Genomic DNA, 19212 nt, shown 5'->3' on the forward strand with positions numbered 1-19212 from the left:
CATTATGAACTAAAAATACGTTTTTCCTATCTGTGAAGTTTTCTCATGCCAAATTAAGAGTAGTGGAAAATATTTTGTCCATTTTTTTCCAATCCGATAGAGACGAACATCCTTTATATGGAATTTTTCCGAAACGTTCGCGAACCAGGAAGTTCCTTTAAAATAACTAAATGAATTATGAAATTTCAGTTTTGGTTCAACTCATGAATTTTGCACTTGATATAGTCAAATTGGATTTGGTGGCCCACGTTTCCCCACAGTTTTTAAAAATAAAATAAAAACTTTTTTAAACAAGTCGGAACTTGGGAAATTCAGGTATTTGAAACATAAACAAAAATGCCTAATAATACCTAGAAAACCTTTCCATTTATTTTTATATTTTATAAAAAAAATTATGAAACAAAGAAAAAAGGTGGCTTATGAAACCCCACTCTCCCCTACTATTTGATTATTTAATTTAAACTTCGTATACATTAACAGTATTTCTTATGAAATATAAACTTTAGAAAACACATCCTTAAATCTTTGAAATGGAATTTCATATTAATATAATCAACTAGTAACACAATAAAATATTTTAATTTGCTCAAGAAAACTGGTGAACTTAGCTTATTTGATTTGAACATATAATAGGTTTTCTTAAGAAACCCTTCAAAATAAATAAAATTTTCAAAAATCAAGAGAAAAACTTAAATTTTGTGGTTCAAATTTGATTCTTGTAAACCCATTCCAAAGTTTAGATTTTAGTATGAAAATTGGCTTTTGAAAAAACGGCTAATGCAAATGTAAAACATTTCACAAAAAATGTGAAATTACCTGCAATTTCTTGAACAGGAATAATTCTGAAAATATTTTCCGTCGAAAATCAATTCCGTTATGGAAAAGATGTGGATGACTTTCAAAAAATAAAAAATCACGTTTTTCACTGAAAAATAAACAAAACAAACTCAAATTTTACTTAAAATTTTTAATATGCAGCTGAATTATTAATTTGAAATAACCTAATGATGAATTTAGGATTTTAAAATTCAACTAACAATCAAAATTGTAAGCATGCGCTTTCTTAAAATATAAAATTCCCAACGAAAAAGTCATCATGATATTTTAATCTCGATTGTGAAACTAATTGACAAGCTGAATTTGATTCTTAATTTTGAATCATTATTTAATTTTTTAACATGGTTTTCTGTCTCACGACATAATATTCCTCTAATTTACTCAGTCCATGGCAATCGTTCTTCAACTTCTCGAACATCCTATATACGCCAGATCACGCCCCACTTATTCTTATCACCTCGATCGTTGCGCCCCTGTTCCAAAATTTAATATTAATTCGAAATCTTTATTCCTGAACCTGAACTCACAATTTGAATTTAAGATTTGTTTTCAATTTAAATGCGATTCCTGAAATATAAATAAAAACGATTCCTAAATTCAGATTCCAAATCAGCATTTCCATTACAAGCCAAGAATTGAAATTTGTATAAAACTCTCAACTATGAACCTATAATTTGTATTCGAATGTTTTGGGTTCAAACTGATTTTATTATTTTCATTTATAACTTTTCATACGACTTACGAATTTAGAAAAAAAAACAAATATAAAGAATATAATTTTTTTTTTTACATTTTCTATTCAACTTTTTTTTATTTTGCATGGGATTTCAAAGATTTTAGTTTAATAACTTCGAATGAAAATCAAACAAAACCCAGGATGGTTTCTCGTTTTATTTTATTACTTGATCTTAAAAGTTGTTTAATAAGCGTTACCAAATAATTCAGGAATTTTGCTCACCTCTGGCGGAAATAAGTCTAAAATCACCTTTGGCTTGAGACATTTAATTTTATGACACATCATATATGACGTCCACAAATAGAAACTTATTTTTAATTGTTAATTTCGATTTGCAATTCAATCAACCTCTAAACTTGACACACAAAAACCCTACCTCGTGTGTAGCATGGGTTTTTATTGAGAAGTGGAACTAAACAACTTCAGAATTTGAAACCTGAAATTCATTGAATGCTAAAGTTGGAAGCCATGTAGATATCAGGTGTTTACCATTCACGGTGGTCATCAGAATAAGCAAAACAAAATCCAAAACCTAGTATCCTTTACTTTGTTACTTTTCATTTTAATTTACAAAAAATCGTGGTGATATGAAATACTCTTCAAGAAACCATTTTCAGTCTCAATTTTATTTTGTGTCCCTTGTTCTTCTAAATGCTCAACATCACATTCAAAAACGTTTTTACAAATTACACAAGGTCACAAAGTTAATATCCTTTTGAGGTGCAAAGGATTTTAAAGCTAATTTTGGGTTATTCTTGTGCTCTGGTTTTTAATATGCAATTTCTTTATAAGATTTTGCTTTTTCAACATTTAAGAAATTTCTGCATTTTTTTCACATAACCTTAAAACAAAAACATATAATTAAAAAAAGGTTTTAAATCAGTCATATACTTTCTTCTATACTTCAAATTTATTTCAGCTCTCGAAATTCTAATTGTTTAGCAGGTTCAAACAATTTTTTTTAAATAAATTTTTTTTCAACGTTATTCAGTAATGTCATCTTTAAAAAATTTCAAAACTGTAAAATTTTACTTTTCAAGATTATGCATCATCATATTTAAAATATTGTTCCTCAATGGAATTTAAACAAAATCAGAATCAGATTTTTCTCTTCAAGGTAGATTTGTTATTCCATCAGTTATCAATGATTGATTTCACCTCATAATGATTCATTTGAAAGCTTTAAAGCTCCATAACACAAAAACTAAAGGTGATAGACAAAATTAAACAAAAGATTTGAGTTCAGGACGCTTAAACCTACCAAATCAATCATTAAATCATCTAAAAGGTTTAAGTACTAATATTTTCCATCTTTATTTTTTGTTTTTATTTTCAAATAAATATACCGAGGCAAATTATTCAATATTTTTTAAACTTTATTAAAGAGTTTGTCTTTGTTCTTGAATTCTGATTTTTTTTGTTTTGAAAATTTAATCTTCTTAACTAAATTTTTAATAAAAAAAACATAGTTTCCACCTTCTGTCCTTTCCAGGACCCAATAAATAAACTTAAAGCGACAAAATATTCAAAGCTTGAAATTCGATCCTTTGATTTAAATTTTAATAAGCGTTTCATTGTTTCCATTATATAAAATCATGTTTTTTAATCGATCATGATTTTTAATAATGATACGAAAAGGATATGAAAGTTAAATTTGTATACGCAATGTTTACTAAATTTGTATTTTCTTTGTGCTTTCAATATTTGCAACGAAACTGGAAAATTCTTCATTTTTAATTTTATTTCATAAGTTTCTTATTGTTCATTTACGAGATCACCCATTTCCCAATCTGCGCTTTGTTAGTATAATTGAACATGTTGTAGCATAAATATTTAAAGTTATTATTTTTAACTTCAAAAATTAACTGTTTTAGCATTTCATTTTTATGAATGAAAGAATTTGAATATAGAAATCGTTTTATGCTTGACTTTGATTACTAGTAAACTCGAAAAAAATTAAAATATGAGGATTCAGATTTTTTTTAAATCTGGTATTAAATTTAATGTATTCTTTTTTTGTGGCTGAATTATCATGTCCTTAAAAAAATTCTAGTTAAGAGTAATCAACAAAATTTTGAATAATTTATCAATGACTTACTGGAAATAGCCTTGATTTGAAACATTCAATTAGTTTTGAAAATTTTGGATCAATGTATCGATCAAATTAATAATTTTATAAGTTTTGTAATAATCATAAGTAAGACAATGGCGTAAGTAATCAATTTCCTTATTTAAGTATTTTTGATATTGTTTTTATTTTTGGCTAAATTGAATTTCGAAAACTCTCCTCCATGGACGGGTTCTTCGCACAAGCCTGATACTTAGAATATGTTCAACTGTATACCGTGATTTCTTGACAATTTTTATTTTGATTTTTTAATTCAACAAACTTCCGAAATGTTAAGGTGGCTCATGATCCCATTCTCACCTGATTAATAGAGATATAGATAGTTTTATATCGAAGTGAGAGCATTGAAAAATTTAATCATTATTTCTGGGATTGTTTCCCACTAAATCAGTGAAATAATTCAATCAACAATTTATAAAATTTCGTTATAATTATTGTATCGCAAAAAAAATTACAAATTCCTTTGGTGGTTGCAATGGAAAATCCAAAGCTGGATGTCGTTGTTGTTCATCTCTCCCCCTAGAAGGAATAATTTCAGGTTCAATGAATCTTCCCGCCTTTGTTGTTTAATTCACTTATAGCTCTCTAACCGTGGCGTTTATTCTTTATTTATTCGCAGGCATAACCACCAGCAGGAGCCACTTCTACGCAGTTTAACATCGGAACCGGCTAAGAAAAGCCGGTTCGAAGAAGCAGAAGAAGACCAAGAAGTGACACGAATAATCAGCCGGCTTGTGGGTGGGTGGGTCGGAAAAACCACTCGGCCATCCATCAGAAAAAGTGTGTATCGCAAAAGAGTTTCGTTCCCCATCAAGCATTCATTCCTGCTCTTATGTACGCTGTGCTGCCAAGTAAGATAAAACATCGACGAAAGATGGTGCATGGTGCTTTTTCCCGGTCTTGGCAATCTTCTTCATCTTATCGCGATGGTAAAGAGGGCCATTAACTTGGCCATAGATATTCCCGGAATGATTTCCATCGGCAGCACCGTCCTCGTCAAATCCAAAGTCCTGACCAGCAGTCGCAAAAGTAGCAACAGCATCAACAAAACCAACAAAAACAACAACATTGCCAGTAGCAGTAACAACAATCGTAACCTCCTCGATGGCAAAAGTGGCCGAAGCTAACTCATCAAAGTTATAGCATCTGGGCAAAGAAGGAGTAGGAGCAGCGATAGTAGTAAACTCCTCCGGACCGCCAAGAAAAACCGACGACCATGGACTTCCACAAGGCACCTCCTCCAAGACCACCCAGCATCGGAACTGCGCTGACCAAGTCCAACGGTAAGTGTATATGTGTTTGTGTGTATGTGTTTTGGAGTTTGATGGAGTTTACAGCCTCCGAATACTTTACTTTGAGCTCAGCCCTGTCCTGTATCATTTCGAGCAGGGCTGGATTTAAGGGAAAGTTGGAAGGCGATTCCAGTAAGCTTTTTGGGCTAAACTATGATGCCAAGAATATCGTTTATTACAGTTTTCAAAAAGTAGACTGCATCACGAAAACTTTGGAGCGTATTTTCTCAAAATTGTCTTCTATGCACTTTGAGGACCTCAAATGAGTTCAACTGTGTTTGACGGAATAAAAAGTTTAAAACGAACCAATTCTATATGACAAATTTTGATAAGCTGAAAATAAATTTAGAACCTAAGTTACAATCCAACTCTGGCCCTGTCCTGCCTTGAATCATTTTAATCCAAGCCAAAGACCGGACCTGTCATGTTCGGTTTTGCGGGTCAGCACTCTCGACTCGACGTCCTCGTCGTCTATTGGTGACATGCTGAATTTTTTATAACTCCAACGACGGGGTCCATCTACCAGAATCTACATCCGGCGGCGCATTTCCAATTCCTACCGGAGCGAGGTGGGCTGGCCAGTCATCTTCGCTTCCTTTCTTTTAACCTAGCAATCATCATCAAGATTGTTGGTTATGATTTCGGTCGCTGTTTGAGACATGATTTAATCTCAGGGAAAACTCTGCTGCCTTTCATTATCGTAACATTGAAGATGAACACGAACGACCGCCAACGACGACAACCATGTATTATGCCTTCACCGACGTCGTAAACAACACCCCCTTGAGTGGGGCCGTGATCTTTGGAGTTTGGAGCAAATTAAATTTGAGATTAGGGACCGAATACTAACCGGCACAAGGTTCACTTCGAAAAAATGAGTTTTAATTTCTGTGTAAAATACCAACTGCGGAAAACCCCAAATTTTAATTTAACAGTTTAATATATCCTTCCTAAAAAAAATATAAATTTTAATAAATATTCGCTTCTAATAACTAGCTTCTAAAAAATCTGATTTAGCGCAGCAAGTTTTACGCTTTATCACAAAAATAGAACATCAACAGCTTTGCCACAACAGAGGCAATTAACTTCGGTCTGTACTCTAAATGATAATCAGTAATCAAAAACTACAAAAGTTCAAAACACTTACGCTCTCAAGGCTATTTTGGCGCTAGTAGAGAATGTAGCGAATAAATTATTGTTCCCCTTCAGGTTAACCAAAACTAATTTCCAATGAAATGCATTTTGAAAGTGTGGATAATGCTGCATTTTATCATTCTGACACGGAGCTTAGAGCAGCTTACTATGAGCTTTTTGGCTAGACACTTGCACAATCGAAAATAGATGCTTATTAGAGGCACGTCAGTGGATTATCTACAGTCTATCAGATCTATGATTAAAACCTCATGTTTAACTTGATTTTAAATGAACTTTAGTTTATCAACTGTATCTAGCATTTGTATAGGATCACAAAAGCTAATTTCTACCATCCTTTCAATTTGAAATCCAAAAAAAAATAAATTAATTTGGAAATAGTCCAGACCAATCGGCTCCAGAGAGCACAAAAATTAAAAATTCATAGATCAGTACATTGAATCAAACTTTTTTTTATCTACAAAGCAAAGCCATTTATTATGATTTGATTTGAATATTAACTGACTGAAAGAATTCGCAACTAACAAAATTGAAAGAAAGTTTAAAATTGTATTGGCCATACCATCCAGCTTTGTTTAAATAGTATGAAAAAGTCAAACAATTGAAGAAAATAAGCTAACTTTCCTTGAATAAGCACCACATTTATATATCCTTAAATATGTCCTACTTCGAAATCGTTGATGGAACTGTTTTTGGTGTGGTCAAACATACTGCTTACAATGTAAATATTAACAGTCTGAATTGTGTATGAAATCTTTCAAAACATGATGAGACCAAGTTTTACTCTCTGGAGCCACTATAAGGAACATTTTAATTCAAATATTTTATTCATTATTTTAGATTAGGGTAAATGTACCCGACCTTGGCACCTAAGGCATGGTTTACCCTTTTTTTAACATTCCAACCTTTCTGTTGAGTGCACCATAGAACATCCTTTGAAAAATTTACTTGCTAACTTGCTTAGAATTAAACCAAAATATGTTTACTCTATGGAACTTTCATTAATGTGAGCAAAATGCATGCAAAGTACTCACTGCGGTGCTCCAATTACTTGGCCGCCGTACCAATTGTATGCCGTTTTGATGATCCGATTCTTGGCCACCAGCAATGTGCAATAGATCTTTACCAACAATGCTCAATTGACAGTTAACAGAATCGTTGGCTATTCTGAATATAAGGCCACTGACAGAATGACGTCAGCTGAGCGTAAAGTTCTATGCGACGATGGAACACCGGGCTTCACTCATACAACAAAAAGGCTTTCGAAAACATTGATGAAATTTGGTTGGAAGGGAAGCACAAAATAAGCTTTCATTTCAAAAAGTCGGAAGTCCAGAATGTCCTCATTTTTTTTTAAATTTTTAAAACTTTAAACTATTTACTCATTTCAACAAAGTGATGATAATAAACACCTCAGGTAGTTTCAGAATATATGTGTATGAACAAGAATCATTGGTTTAAGAATGACAACCAAACCTTTATCAGGGAGACCGATTCAGAAACGAATTACATATGTCCGCGAGTGGTTTGAACTTTCCCTTTTTTATGAACATCAAATCCCTTTGATGATATCTAAACTAACATATTTTGTAAGCATACTTTTTAAACTGAATACTTCAAAAAAATTCTCCAATATGTATACAGTAAGTTACTTATGAAGGACTGCCAATCAATATAGGAAAAGTATTTCAGATGTCATGGGCTTATTTAGACTAGTCCAGGTTTTCAACGTAGAGTTTTAAAAAAAAGTTGGTGAGATACAGATGCCAGAATATTGAGGTGAAATATCCGTATCTGACCCTTATTGATTCACATTCCTCGAATTTTTTTTTTTAAGAGATTTCACAGTTCATCATTTTTGCGAAGTATTTTGAGACAATTTCATCATAATAAAAATCAAATACAACTTGAACGGGAGGTTTGAGCCGTGCCAAATAAACGAATTATTAAAAAAAAACAACAACTTGTTTGTTGTGAAAGTGGTATTGTAACGTTGAATTGAAATATCTTATTTTGACCTTTTCTCATATTAAAATCAATATTGGAAAAATTACTTAGATTTTCTCAGTTTTTTTTTGGCCAATTTCCTGACTGAAATGTTAACTTGACAAAATCAGGAATGCTAAGCCTAACGACACATTCATTTACGACATTTCTATGGTTTTGTGCATCATGATGTTTTGTCATTTATAAATCAATGTTTAAATTATTCCTTTTGAGTTACTATAAACCATAAGTTGACTCTAGGAGACTTGCGATTGCGAAATATAGGGATATTTTTTACAACCAAACAACTATCTACGTATTGTGGAGTTTGGCTTCATTGAAATTGAAAAATTCCTTGAGCTTCTAGCAAGAGCCATCTCGAATGCCCGGGGCGTTGCGCAGTGGTTTGACACGCCAAATAGATGTTAGAATGTAAACCTTGCTAAAACATTTTTTTTAAATTCGACTCAAATCTAATGTGTTAAGGAATAATTGGAAAAAAACCGATATTTTCCTGAACTTCCAACTTCTGTTTCCAAGAAATAAATTAAAACAAAAATCCAAAAACTTAAATCTGAGTATATGGTTCCCAAGCAATAGAAAACGATTCTAAAACTCAATTAATTATGCATTTTATATACTAAAGTCATAAATTGCCATCGATCTAACAGTTTTTTTTATTAGACAAACACCTTAAGTCTTGTGAGTTGCTTTATTTCATTTGTTTTTTTTTTTAATTTCGAACCACTTTGTTCTGTAGGAGACCACATGGTATTTGCTCGTCAGACTGCAATCAGATTCCTGCAACGTTACACGATTTGTCTATGTATCGTGTGACCAACATCTTTTAAACATGTGCTCGTGAATCTCGTTTTGAAGCTTTTTTTCCTCAGATTAAAGCTTTTTTTGCCTTGAGAGCATAGGAGACAAAAGCTTAAATGTGAGGAAAAAAGCTTAAATCTGTCAAAACGAGGGGAAAAAAGGGGAAATCTGAGAGATGTGCTCCATACGGTTTGAATAGCGTTGTCGCCGTCTGACTGCAATGCAAATGCTGTTCGCACACACACCAATGTACCTTCGATTCACGGTTCCCAAAACACGATTTTTGTATTTTCAATGCTTAGATATGACTTTTTGTTAGTCGAATCACTTATGTTCTCCAACTTATTTCGAAGCTTAAGTTGATAGAAACGGTCTTATCATACAACCCAATTAGTATGAAAACATTTGTGCGTAGTTTTAAATGATTTTTTAGGGAAAACATCAGGACAAAAATACCTCTTTAATGAACATGTATTTTTCCCAGCTTCCAACACTGGTGGTGTATTTCGATTGAAGTTGCATGCCAAGAAAAGGAACAAAATTAGTTTTAAATTTCTATTCAAAACCTAAATAAATATTCATTCTTTTGTCTTTCTAGTATTTTTTGATTTTTTGCCGAGTTTAACTGTAGGCATGAGTATTTATTGCAATTTTTTCAAATGAATGTCCGCGTTTGAAATCGCATGTGAATTTAACAGTTGCACTAGAAAGGTGAGTTCATCTGATTTTCATACGGTGATTTCCAACATAATTGCCTAGGATGCAGATCGAAAAAAAAATAACTACTTTGATAAAGTACAAACAATCAAAAAATTCAGTATGCACAGATTTGAAACAAATTATTCTCTTCGCAATGAAAATATATTCAAATTTTTTTAGCTCAATTTGGATCTGAAAAACATGAAAAGACATGTTGGCATGCCAAGAAAAGGACCATGCCAAAATAGGGCTCACTTACCCTAGATCAATTTTAAGCTTTTCCATAACAAACGATTTATATTGAACCCAATTAAATTTATCAAAATAATCTTTGTATAAAAAAAAATTACATCCAGTAGAAATAAAATTTCTGTGATTATTTTATCGTGTTAATCAAATATTTCCAATAAAAATTAATGTTATTCTTAGTTGCTAAGTAACATAGTTTGGGAAAAAAACTAAGAACAAAATAGATTTTGAAATTTATCATAGTTTTTTTTACAATTTCGTTTACTTGTTTGAAACGGCTCATACCGTAGGCCCCTCAAATTTTTATTATTAAGCAAATTGGGACTCTCAATGAATTTTTGAAATATTGAATTTTGCACCATTGCTGTTTTTGGAAGCACCCTGAAAGCCCTGGAATAAACTCCCCAATCAGACCTTGTGTGTCAATTTGACACTTCTAGCTTAAAACCACTGAATCTCTCTTGTTTCTCAATTTCAACCGATTTTTACAACATTTATAGAAACCTCCAAATGTAACTCAAATATGTTTTAGTTTTTTTTTGTTTCGTTTGTTGTCGAAAAAAAAAGTAAATAAATAAATATTTGAGTTACATTTAAGGGGGGGGTAGGGTCTAACACTTTCAAAAAATCGATTTTTTTATTTTTTTATTTTCTTATTGTAAAACATTTCAAGAATGTTGTGTCAAATTTTCAAGTCAATTGGAGCAAAACTGTAGAAATTATAGGCCTTTATCTCCTCCTATTTAATACTGCAAGAAAGCAAAAGCAGAAACTTCAAACGCGTTTTTCTCGAAAGCACTTTTTTAAAGTCCGTGGACATCGTCATTTGAAAACTACTTATCCGATTCTTTTCAAATTTGGAACATATTTTCTACATATAAAATACCAGACCCCAACGTTTTTCTTTTTTGTTTTTTTTTACTTTGGGGAGATTTTACAAGTGAAAAATGGCGGATTTTTTCGTGAAAAATCGTAGTTTTTACTTCAAACAGTCACAAAAATTTCATAAAAATTTTTTTAAGTTAAATAAAAACGTTGGGGTCCAGAAAAACATCTATTAAAAATATTTTGCTTTGATTTTTCGACTTCAGATGATTCTGTGCTGAGATACAGTGTCCACCGCAAATCCTGTTTTCTAAAAGGCATCCTCGAAAGTGCTCCGTCACCGGCTCATTTTTCAATATTTTTCTACGAAAAAATTACTAAATGTTCTTTTAACAATGCTTTGTATAATGCAAAAAATTTGAATACATTTGTTTGAACGATAGCTCTAGAAAAAAATCGTGAAAATGGTGTTTTTTTTTATACCCGTTAGACCCTACCCCCCCCCTTAAATATGTTTTATAAAAATTGTTCACCTAAAATACTTAAATTTTTCGTTATTGTCTATGAGAAAAGAATTGTAGCGCTTTTGTTATTACACCACTAGAATTGGCATGAAATTGGCTTTCTGGTGAAAATAATTTTTTGAGGAATTCTTGCTTAAATATACTCAAAACTCAATGCAAAATTGGGTTTAAGTAAATGAGAAATTGCAAAATGACCAAAAACATTGAAAAACCACTACATCTGTGAATTCGACAAAAATTCTGCTTAAAAATCTCAAAATGCAAAATGTGCCAAATTGTTCAGCTTATAAATCCCCATTTTAAAATTTATCTGGTGTGATTTATACTTTAAAAAATGTAACTTTATGTGCAAGGTATCGTTTCTAACTTCAGTTTTTTTGAACACTAAGTGAAATTTTTTCAAGCGTTCAGTAGCTGATCTACAGTCATTTTTTCGAACCGGGGTTTTTTTTGGATTTATTCTTAGACTTTGAAAAGCTTGAAACTAAAATGTTGTAGCTAAATATTGGCTGAAAAATATGTATATTTGAGTAACGAGGTTTCCAAAACTATAAGTTTTGTTAAAATCAGTTGAGAAACGAGAGAGACACTCCAGAGATTGTAACGGGTAAAGGTTTTTGGTACGGATGAGAGTTTATATGCACAGCAGCCAAATATTGATCATCAACGGTCTAAAACACATAACAAATGATCATAAGGCCATCTTAAAAAATTCAACTAAAATAAAAACTGTTTTCATCTGTTGTTTATGTTGGAAAAATATTTTCTAATTTTTTTTTTTTTAAATCGAATGGTGGCTCCAGAGAACATGAAAAAAACATTACTACAAACAAAAAAACCGAAAATTTAGTTTAGAATTGGAGTTCGTTTGCTTTAATAGAGTTAGTTGTCCTATTTTGGTCACCTAAAGCGATGGTTTTATCATAATTGAATGGGAGGTTAATATCTTTCAGGAAATTTATTTATAGTTCATAGTCTTATCTGCAAGTATCAACACGAGTTTTCAACATAGGTGTCGCCATTATTGGCGAAAATGGCAAAGATATGGATAGTAAAAACATCCATCTTTAAACCTACTGTTCCTCTTTTGTTACTGAACTGGTACCTTTCATTGGACCTAGGACTAACATTCCTATAAAAAGTATGATTTTTCGAAAATATACAAACACATTTATTAAAAATTTAATCATCAATCAAAAATTATCATAAAAAGAATAACTGGTTTTTAACGATTAAAACACTTAAACTTCTGTTAGAAATATTTCAAACACTTTCACTCTCCGTCATCTCTATCAGCAGAACAATAGCTGGAACTTATTTCGTGTTTACTGACTTGTAGTTTACTTGCGTAAAGCTGAAAAAAAAAATCAGGAACGTTCAATATTGAATTTGAATTAAGCATCAATTAAAAATGCGCATCCTTGTTGATTCGTTGGTAGTGAAAAAATGTTTTGGTGATGTCAGGTCAATGAAGTGAACATCAAAATCATAAGTTTTCTTTTTTTGAACCCTTCACAAATTTTCCGGGTTTTCCATTAATTTTCATAAATTTTAGGAAAAAAAAGGAAGTGTGGTTTATATTCTTCACAGAGAAAGTGTTCTTCCTTTGAAACTTCGGCTTGGACAGAAAAAAATCGTATTTTTCTAATTCACTCTATTTGCTCAAAACGTGCCCCACCTATTGAGCTGTCAAATTTATCATTGACGAGGAGGTTGGTACATTTTTAAAAACATTCTGGAATTTTTCTGGTAAAAAGCGGTACGGTAGGATTCAGGAAGAATAAGATTTAATTTTGTACAAAGGAGAATCTTTAACCTTTGCTAGCAAATTAAACTATTTATAATTTTAGAACTTAGAATTTAGAATAATTTTAGAACTAAAGAAGGCTCTAGATACAAAAAAGAAGCACTGACCCTTTGTTGAACTATAGAGTGATTATAATCATAAAGAGAAGGGGGAAAAATCAGCTTTTTCAAACATAAACGGATCCAAATTGACTTCTTTTCTTATTTTGACGTTTCGTTGTTAATTTGAACGAATACACAGTATTATTCAACAAACATTGTCGTTGTTAAAAGCTTTATAGAGCTCTAACTAAAACAGTTTATACCAGAAGTTTTTTTAATTAAAGATAACAAATAACTTTTAAATAACCCTTTATTGCATAGTGCAAACAACGCTAATCAAAATCCAAACATCTCGAAAACGCGTGAATATGTTTAAGTGATCTATTCACAAAAAATATTTTAGAGATTAAAAAAAATTATCCCATGGTGTTTTTATTACGATATTTCTATGTTTGTGGGAGATATCGAACAAAGTTTGCGGAAATATTGCAAAAATCGTATTTATTTATTTTTTTGACAACAGTAGTTTTTGGAAAATCACTATTATTTCAGATTTGCAAATCCTAACAATTTTTTTTAATCTCAATCAATAACAAACACTTTTCTGCACCTAATTAACAAGACTTTAAAGAAATTAGCAAAATCGTATTGAAATGAAACAAGAATTTCAAAAAATATTTTTCAACTTCGATGGGCCATAGCTTTTATTATACTCAAAATAACGACCTCAAACCTGTTGAATTAAATTGTTATTATTTCACTGAATCAATAACTGCAATTCACATTAAAAAATTTTTAAAACTTTGTAGCAAGAAAATGGTTTGAAATCTTTTACATTACTGAAATAAGCTAAAAATGTGAAGATACATCGAGGAATTTATGGGCTCGTAGGCAGAAAAGAGGAAAAGGTTTAAAAATGCCCAAGCTAACACTTTTTTGAGTCTTGTTCAAAAACAGTTAATTCAATATTAATTCAGAGTAATTTTCCATAAATTTTTTTAAACTGAACAAAGGTTACGACATCTGGAAAGCGATACCCAAGCAATCAAAAGTCCCATAAAACAGGCAGAAAAACGCTTACTCAGCCCCATCATTGATATGAAGTACGTTCTAAGCAGCTCAAAATTTAAGTTCTTATTAAACTTTCAATTTCCGAAACAAGTCTTAATGATTTTCTATTTAGCTTTCAGCGGTCTTTAATTCAGCTTCCAAAAAAACGCAAAATGAGCAAAAAAAAATCTCTCTCTTTATCTCAATTGAACCGTTGGCTTCTGTTAATATCAGATTCTCTTGATTATTTACTGTGTTCTGTACCGGTGCCGCAATGATGCCACGCGCCGGATTCTAAACTCGACAATTTGCTCAATTGCGTCTTTCCTTCATTTCCAACATATATTGCATCAGAATGGTCACTCAATTACTAAATTACTTATTGAAAAAAAAACTTGCCCGGCTTGGGGATCGAACCTCGACCTTCGTTGTGAGAATCGAACACGCTACCACTAACCACGCCTAGATGTTGTTCTTGCTGAACTCGCTAAAACTCGAAGTGATGATTTGATTTTTAAAGCACATCAATACACTTTTTGTGACTTATCAAATCCCGTTTTGAGCACTTTTGTGCCCTTTATGTGACTTAAGTACCATATAACGTACGTATACATTACTTTTGCAACTTTCAAGCTCGTTAATGAGTACAATAGTACACTAATGGGAATTGGGCAAAATAAGTCACAAACAACGTACATATTAATCACTTTTGCAACTTTCTAGTTCATTAATGAGTACATAAAGTTCACTGAAGGAAATTGGGCAGATGATTCTCTTAGTCAGCCAATATGCAACTTTCAATGTCTTCATTCAAGTAAATATGTGACTTTTGGTTGCTTGGGTAAGCTTCATTTCTAAAATGATATTTTTTGTCTTTGGAGCTACACTTTTGGAAATACTGAGAATATTCCAACACAAATATAACTGTGTCGTAAAAGTACAATCACAATTACTTTTGTCAGAAAAAATCATAATTTTTCAAAATCATGGATTATTTAGTCCCCTGTATCCCAATTTTTTGTAGATGTCTGTAAATGCTCGCATGTATTTAGTTTCATTCTTTTACTGGAATAAATTGAGAGTAGTACCAACTCAGCAAACTTGAAATGTAAAGAATCCTGTTATTGGCTCCAGGTTCAATTTGTAAATTGTATTTTTTGAACATTTCAGAGGCAGTCCTATCTGAACCAACATATGGTATTGTCTGAGTGTAGCTAATTTAGCTTCCACAGCTCTCTGGAGCCACCAGAGAAATTAAAAAAAAACCTAATTACGTATGTTTAATTTTCGACAAGTATCCAAATATCTATTTTGAAACTCGCTTAAGACAACTTTGAAATAGTGAATTTTTCTTATATGCATGTGTGTAGATTACTATCAAAGACACAAAAATTATCAGTGGAAACGAAGGTTTAAAATTGTCCTTGATTTTTTCGCAAAACAAGAGAAAAAGTTGACGTTTGGTTTTGTCTTTATTCTCTCTCTGTGTGATAACCTTTTTTTCTCTTGTATGTGTAACTTGAAAAAATGAACTGGGTTATCAAGAATTGTTGCGTCGACAATAATGACAAATAGTTGTATAAAATTGTCCAGAAATTTAAAACTTTTGACAATTCGCTTCAATTATGCAATCTAGCTGTTTTCATGAAAATTTAAAATTATGTGGTATATCATCTATCTGAGAAGTGAATTTGATTCAACATTAAGAGAACCTACGTTAAAAGAGGCGCAGGGACGCTGGGTCGTGGTCGTGGCAAATCTGGACGATTCCTGAATTAAATAGTCTGAATCTTGAGAATTAAACAGTGGGAAAATCATGAGGAGTGAACCGTGGGAAGCTAAAAAATGAAAAGTTAGATGCGAGAATTCATATCATGAGAATAGGAACGTGAGAAGTGAGAAATAAAAAGTGCGAAGTCATGAGTCTTGAGAAGTGAGACTTAAGAATAGACAAGTGAGACATGAAAAATGAAAAATGGAAAGTTTAACATGAAAAGAAGGACCAGTGAAGTGCGAAGGGAGACCTCAGAAGTTGGAGGGAAGAGACTTCTCACTTCTCCCGTGCAACTTTTTATGGCCAACTTCTCATTTTTAATTTCTCGCTTCTCATGTTTCACTTCTTACCGCTTATTTTTATGTATTTCAAGAGCAACAAATGAATGTTTAGAAACACAAATGTTGGGATACATTAGCAAAAAAACTAATAATCATCTTTTCGAGCGTACAATAACGACAAAGATACATTTTATTTTGACATGAAAATTTCAAGTAGATGCAATATCATTTTCATTTATTAGAAGGCGATTTTCGATTCACTGTACAGCGGTCCAGAAATTAAATCTAGCGGAAAACAATTATTAGCACCATAAACTTTTACAAATACTTAAAAACGATCAGTTAGACAGATTTTTTAGGGTGGTTCATAAAATTTTTAATATACGAAAATTATTTCCTGACTGACCAATATAATTCTACAATATTGTAGAAGAATGAAACTTTGTTGAAGACACCAAATATCTATCTTTTGAAAAGAAATTTTCATGACAACTTGTTTTCATGAAGTTAACGTGGTTTTATAATCCTTTTTTTTTTAATCAAATCTATATTTGATTACGTTTGCTGTTTGCTGAAGTTTAACCATCAAAACAACTCAAAATTTTAAATTTGGTCGAAGCTATAACAAATTTAGCCGATTGTCATTCTTCGGCACAAAAACAACATATTTATCTTTTTTTTACTCCACCACCGTTTTTGCGTAATGTTAAAATTCTAGATCCAACTTAAACATAGTATAAACTTTGTGAGACTTATTGGAGAGCTTTGCAGAAAATAAAGTCACATTGGAGGCAGTCTTATTTGAATTTTTTGCCATTGATCGTGTCAATCGTGATGAAAAAATGAGTAATTTGCAGTTTCCGCAGATCATTTGCCTCTTCAAGTACTACACCCATAGAAGAGGTTGCATAAATCCAATGCCTATTTAGCATATCTCTGTGCCGATAATGCGCTGAAATGTGCACTGTGCCGAAGGCGGTATGTTTGAAAAACCGTAACTGGCATAAGGACTCGGCTCCCAACCAAAATGATGACCACTACATTCAAGCGAAACAAGAAAAACATTTTATGGGATTTCCTTCCTATTGGATAACTCATCCCAGAAACAAGAACATAAAAATTGAAACCACAGCGCCGTAGTGAGAATCGAACTCAAATCACCAACTATATCCTCTTGCCAGTCCGACGTTTTTAACCAGTGTACTATTCGAGCTTCATGCGGGATGAGGGATATTTGTCATAGGCTTTCTGCCACCGATCAATCACAAAAAAGAACACTCAACGGTGGCTTCCCGGCGTTTGGCCGCCTTTCAAGGCATTCCTTTGTCTTGCGATTGAAACGTGAAAGACAACGGGCGTGAAGGAACGGGAAACCCATTGAATTAGAACTGTGCTTTGCTTACTGCCTGCTATTACATACACACGCTACATATACACAGTTGCCAAAGCCGGGCAGCTTGGCCGGTGGAAGAAATATTTTTGTTGTTGCTTTCGCTACACATGCGCAGCTTAGCCGGTGGATTGAATTGAAGCAATGTTTATTTTTGTTGCTTTTACTACATACACACGCACAGCTTGGCCGTGGTTGTTTGCCGGCTGATTGAATTGAAGGAATATTTTTGTTGTTGCTTTTGCTACATTCACACGCACAGTGCTCGGTTCGCTGGCTGCCTGGTGTTGGCCGGTATTTATTTCTATCCTTTTTCGTCTTGTGATGCGATATGGAGGGACGTGAATTCGTTTTTATTTTGTTTCTTTCAGACATACGCAATTCGGTTAACTTGGGAGGTTAATGCCGGTGGGAGCAAATCGAATCAGCACCGGTCGCGTTATCTTCTTGTACCAATGATGCCTTGTACCAATGATGCCGCCATTGGCACAGAGGCTGAATTGTGGGTGTAGATATTCAATTTTTAATTTTTTTTAATCGTTGTTTATCTCCTGGAAATACAGGCAAAACTTGTCAACGAAAAATTTCAGGTTGGAAACTTGCCAGCTGACCGCTAAAGAGCTCGTTTTGCTGGTCATTACGGAATTTTCCTAAATATCTGCCCACAATAAATTCAAGCGTGAGCCGGAACCAATTGGCGAATATTCTTTCACTTCTCCCAGAATCCCGGTTAGTTCTGGGAGATTTCAACTCCCATGGCGTGGGCTGGGGTAGCTCACGTGATGATGATCGTGCTAACATTATTTATGAGCTGTGCGACGACTTCAATATGACTGTCTTAAACAATGGGGAAGTGACTCGAATTAATGGATCCCAATCACAGCATAATATTTTAGACCTTTCTTTAGCTTCTTCCTCTCTGAGCTTGGATTGTACGTGGAAGGTAATCCAAGACCCTCAGGGAAGCGACCATTTGCCTATCAATATTTCTATCACCAGTGGTCGTAGTCCACCCGAAGAGATCAAAATTCCTTATGACCTCACAAAGAATATAGATTGGAAAAAGTATGCATCAGGTGTCATTGAAGCCATCGACTCAACGGATGAACTGCCTCCGGAGGCAGAGTACAGTTTTATTTCCGGGACAATTGTGGACTGTGCAATCGGGGCACAGGTCAGACGGAATGAAAGCTCGACGATACAGAAACGGCCTCCCACTCCATGGTGGGATGGAGACTGCTCACGCGCGCGAGGTGAAAAATGCGAGGCGTTTATTGAGTTTCGCAGAACTGGATTGCCAGAGAAGTTCCAACGTTACTTGTCCTTGGAACGCAAGTTCAAGAACTTGATCAGGGGCAAGAAACGTGGGTACTGGCGGCGATTCGTAGATGGGTTATCTCGAGAAACGTCACTGCACACGCTTTGGAGAACAGCTCGAAACATGCGAAATCATACACCTTCGAACGAAAGTGAGGAAAGCTCGAGTCGTTGGCTGACACAGTTCGCGAAAAAGGTCTGTCCAGACGCAGTACCAGCTCAAAAAAACTATCGGGATACAGAGAATAGTTCCGAAACGGAGGATCAATTCTCGATGGTCGAACTTTCACTTGCGCTCTGGT

General features: G+C 33.2%; 1 protein-coding gene across 3 annotated transcripts in view; it reads left to right on the top strand.

Annotated features, from left to right (window-relative positions):
* The window catches only part of LOC129755641 (5-hydroxytryptamine receptor-like), a 443410-nt gene that overhangs the window by 248388 nt on the left and 175810 nt on the right, over positions 1–19212 (top strand). For all 3 annotated transcript variants that reach the window (XM_055752243.1, XM_055752244.1, XM_055752245.1), the window contains one exon: positions 4321–4984. In XM_055752243.1, coding sequence (XP_055608218.1) covers positions 4918–4984 — 67 coding nt within the window. In that variant the 5' untranslated portion in view covers positions 4321–4917. The remainder of the gene's footprint in view (positions 1–4320; positions 4985–19212) is intronic.

Source organism: Uranotaenia lowii, chromosome 3 (assembly GCF_029784155.1).
Source record: "Uranotaenia lowii strain MFRU-FL chromosome 3, ASM2978415v1, whole genome shotgun sequence".
NCBI lineage: Eukaryota > Metazoa > Arthropoda > Insecta > Diptera > Culicidae > Uranotaenia > Uranotaenia lowii.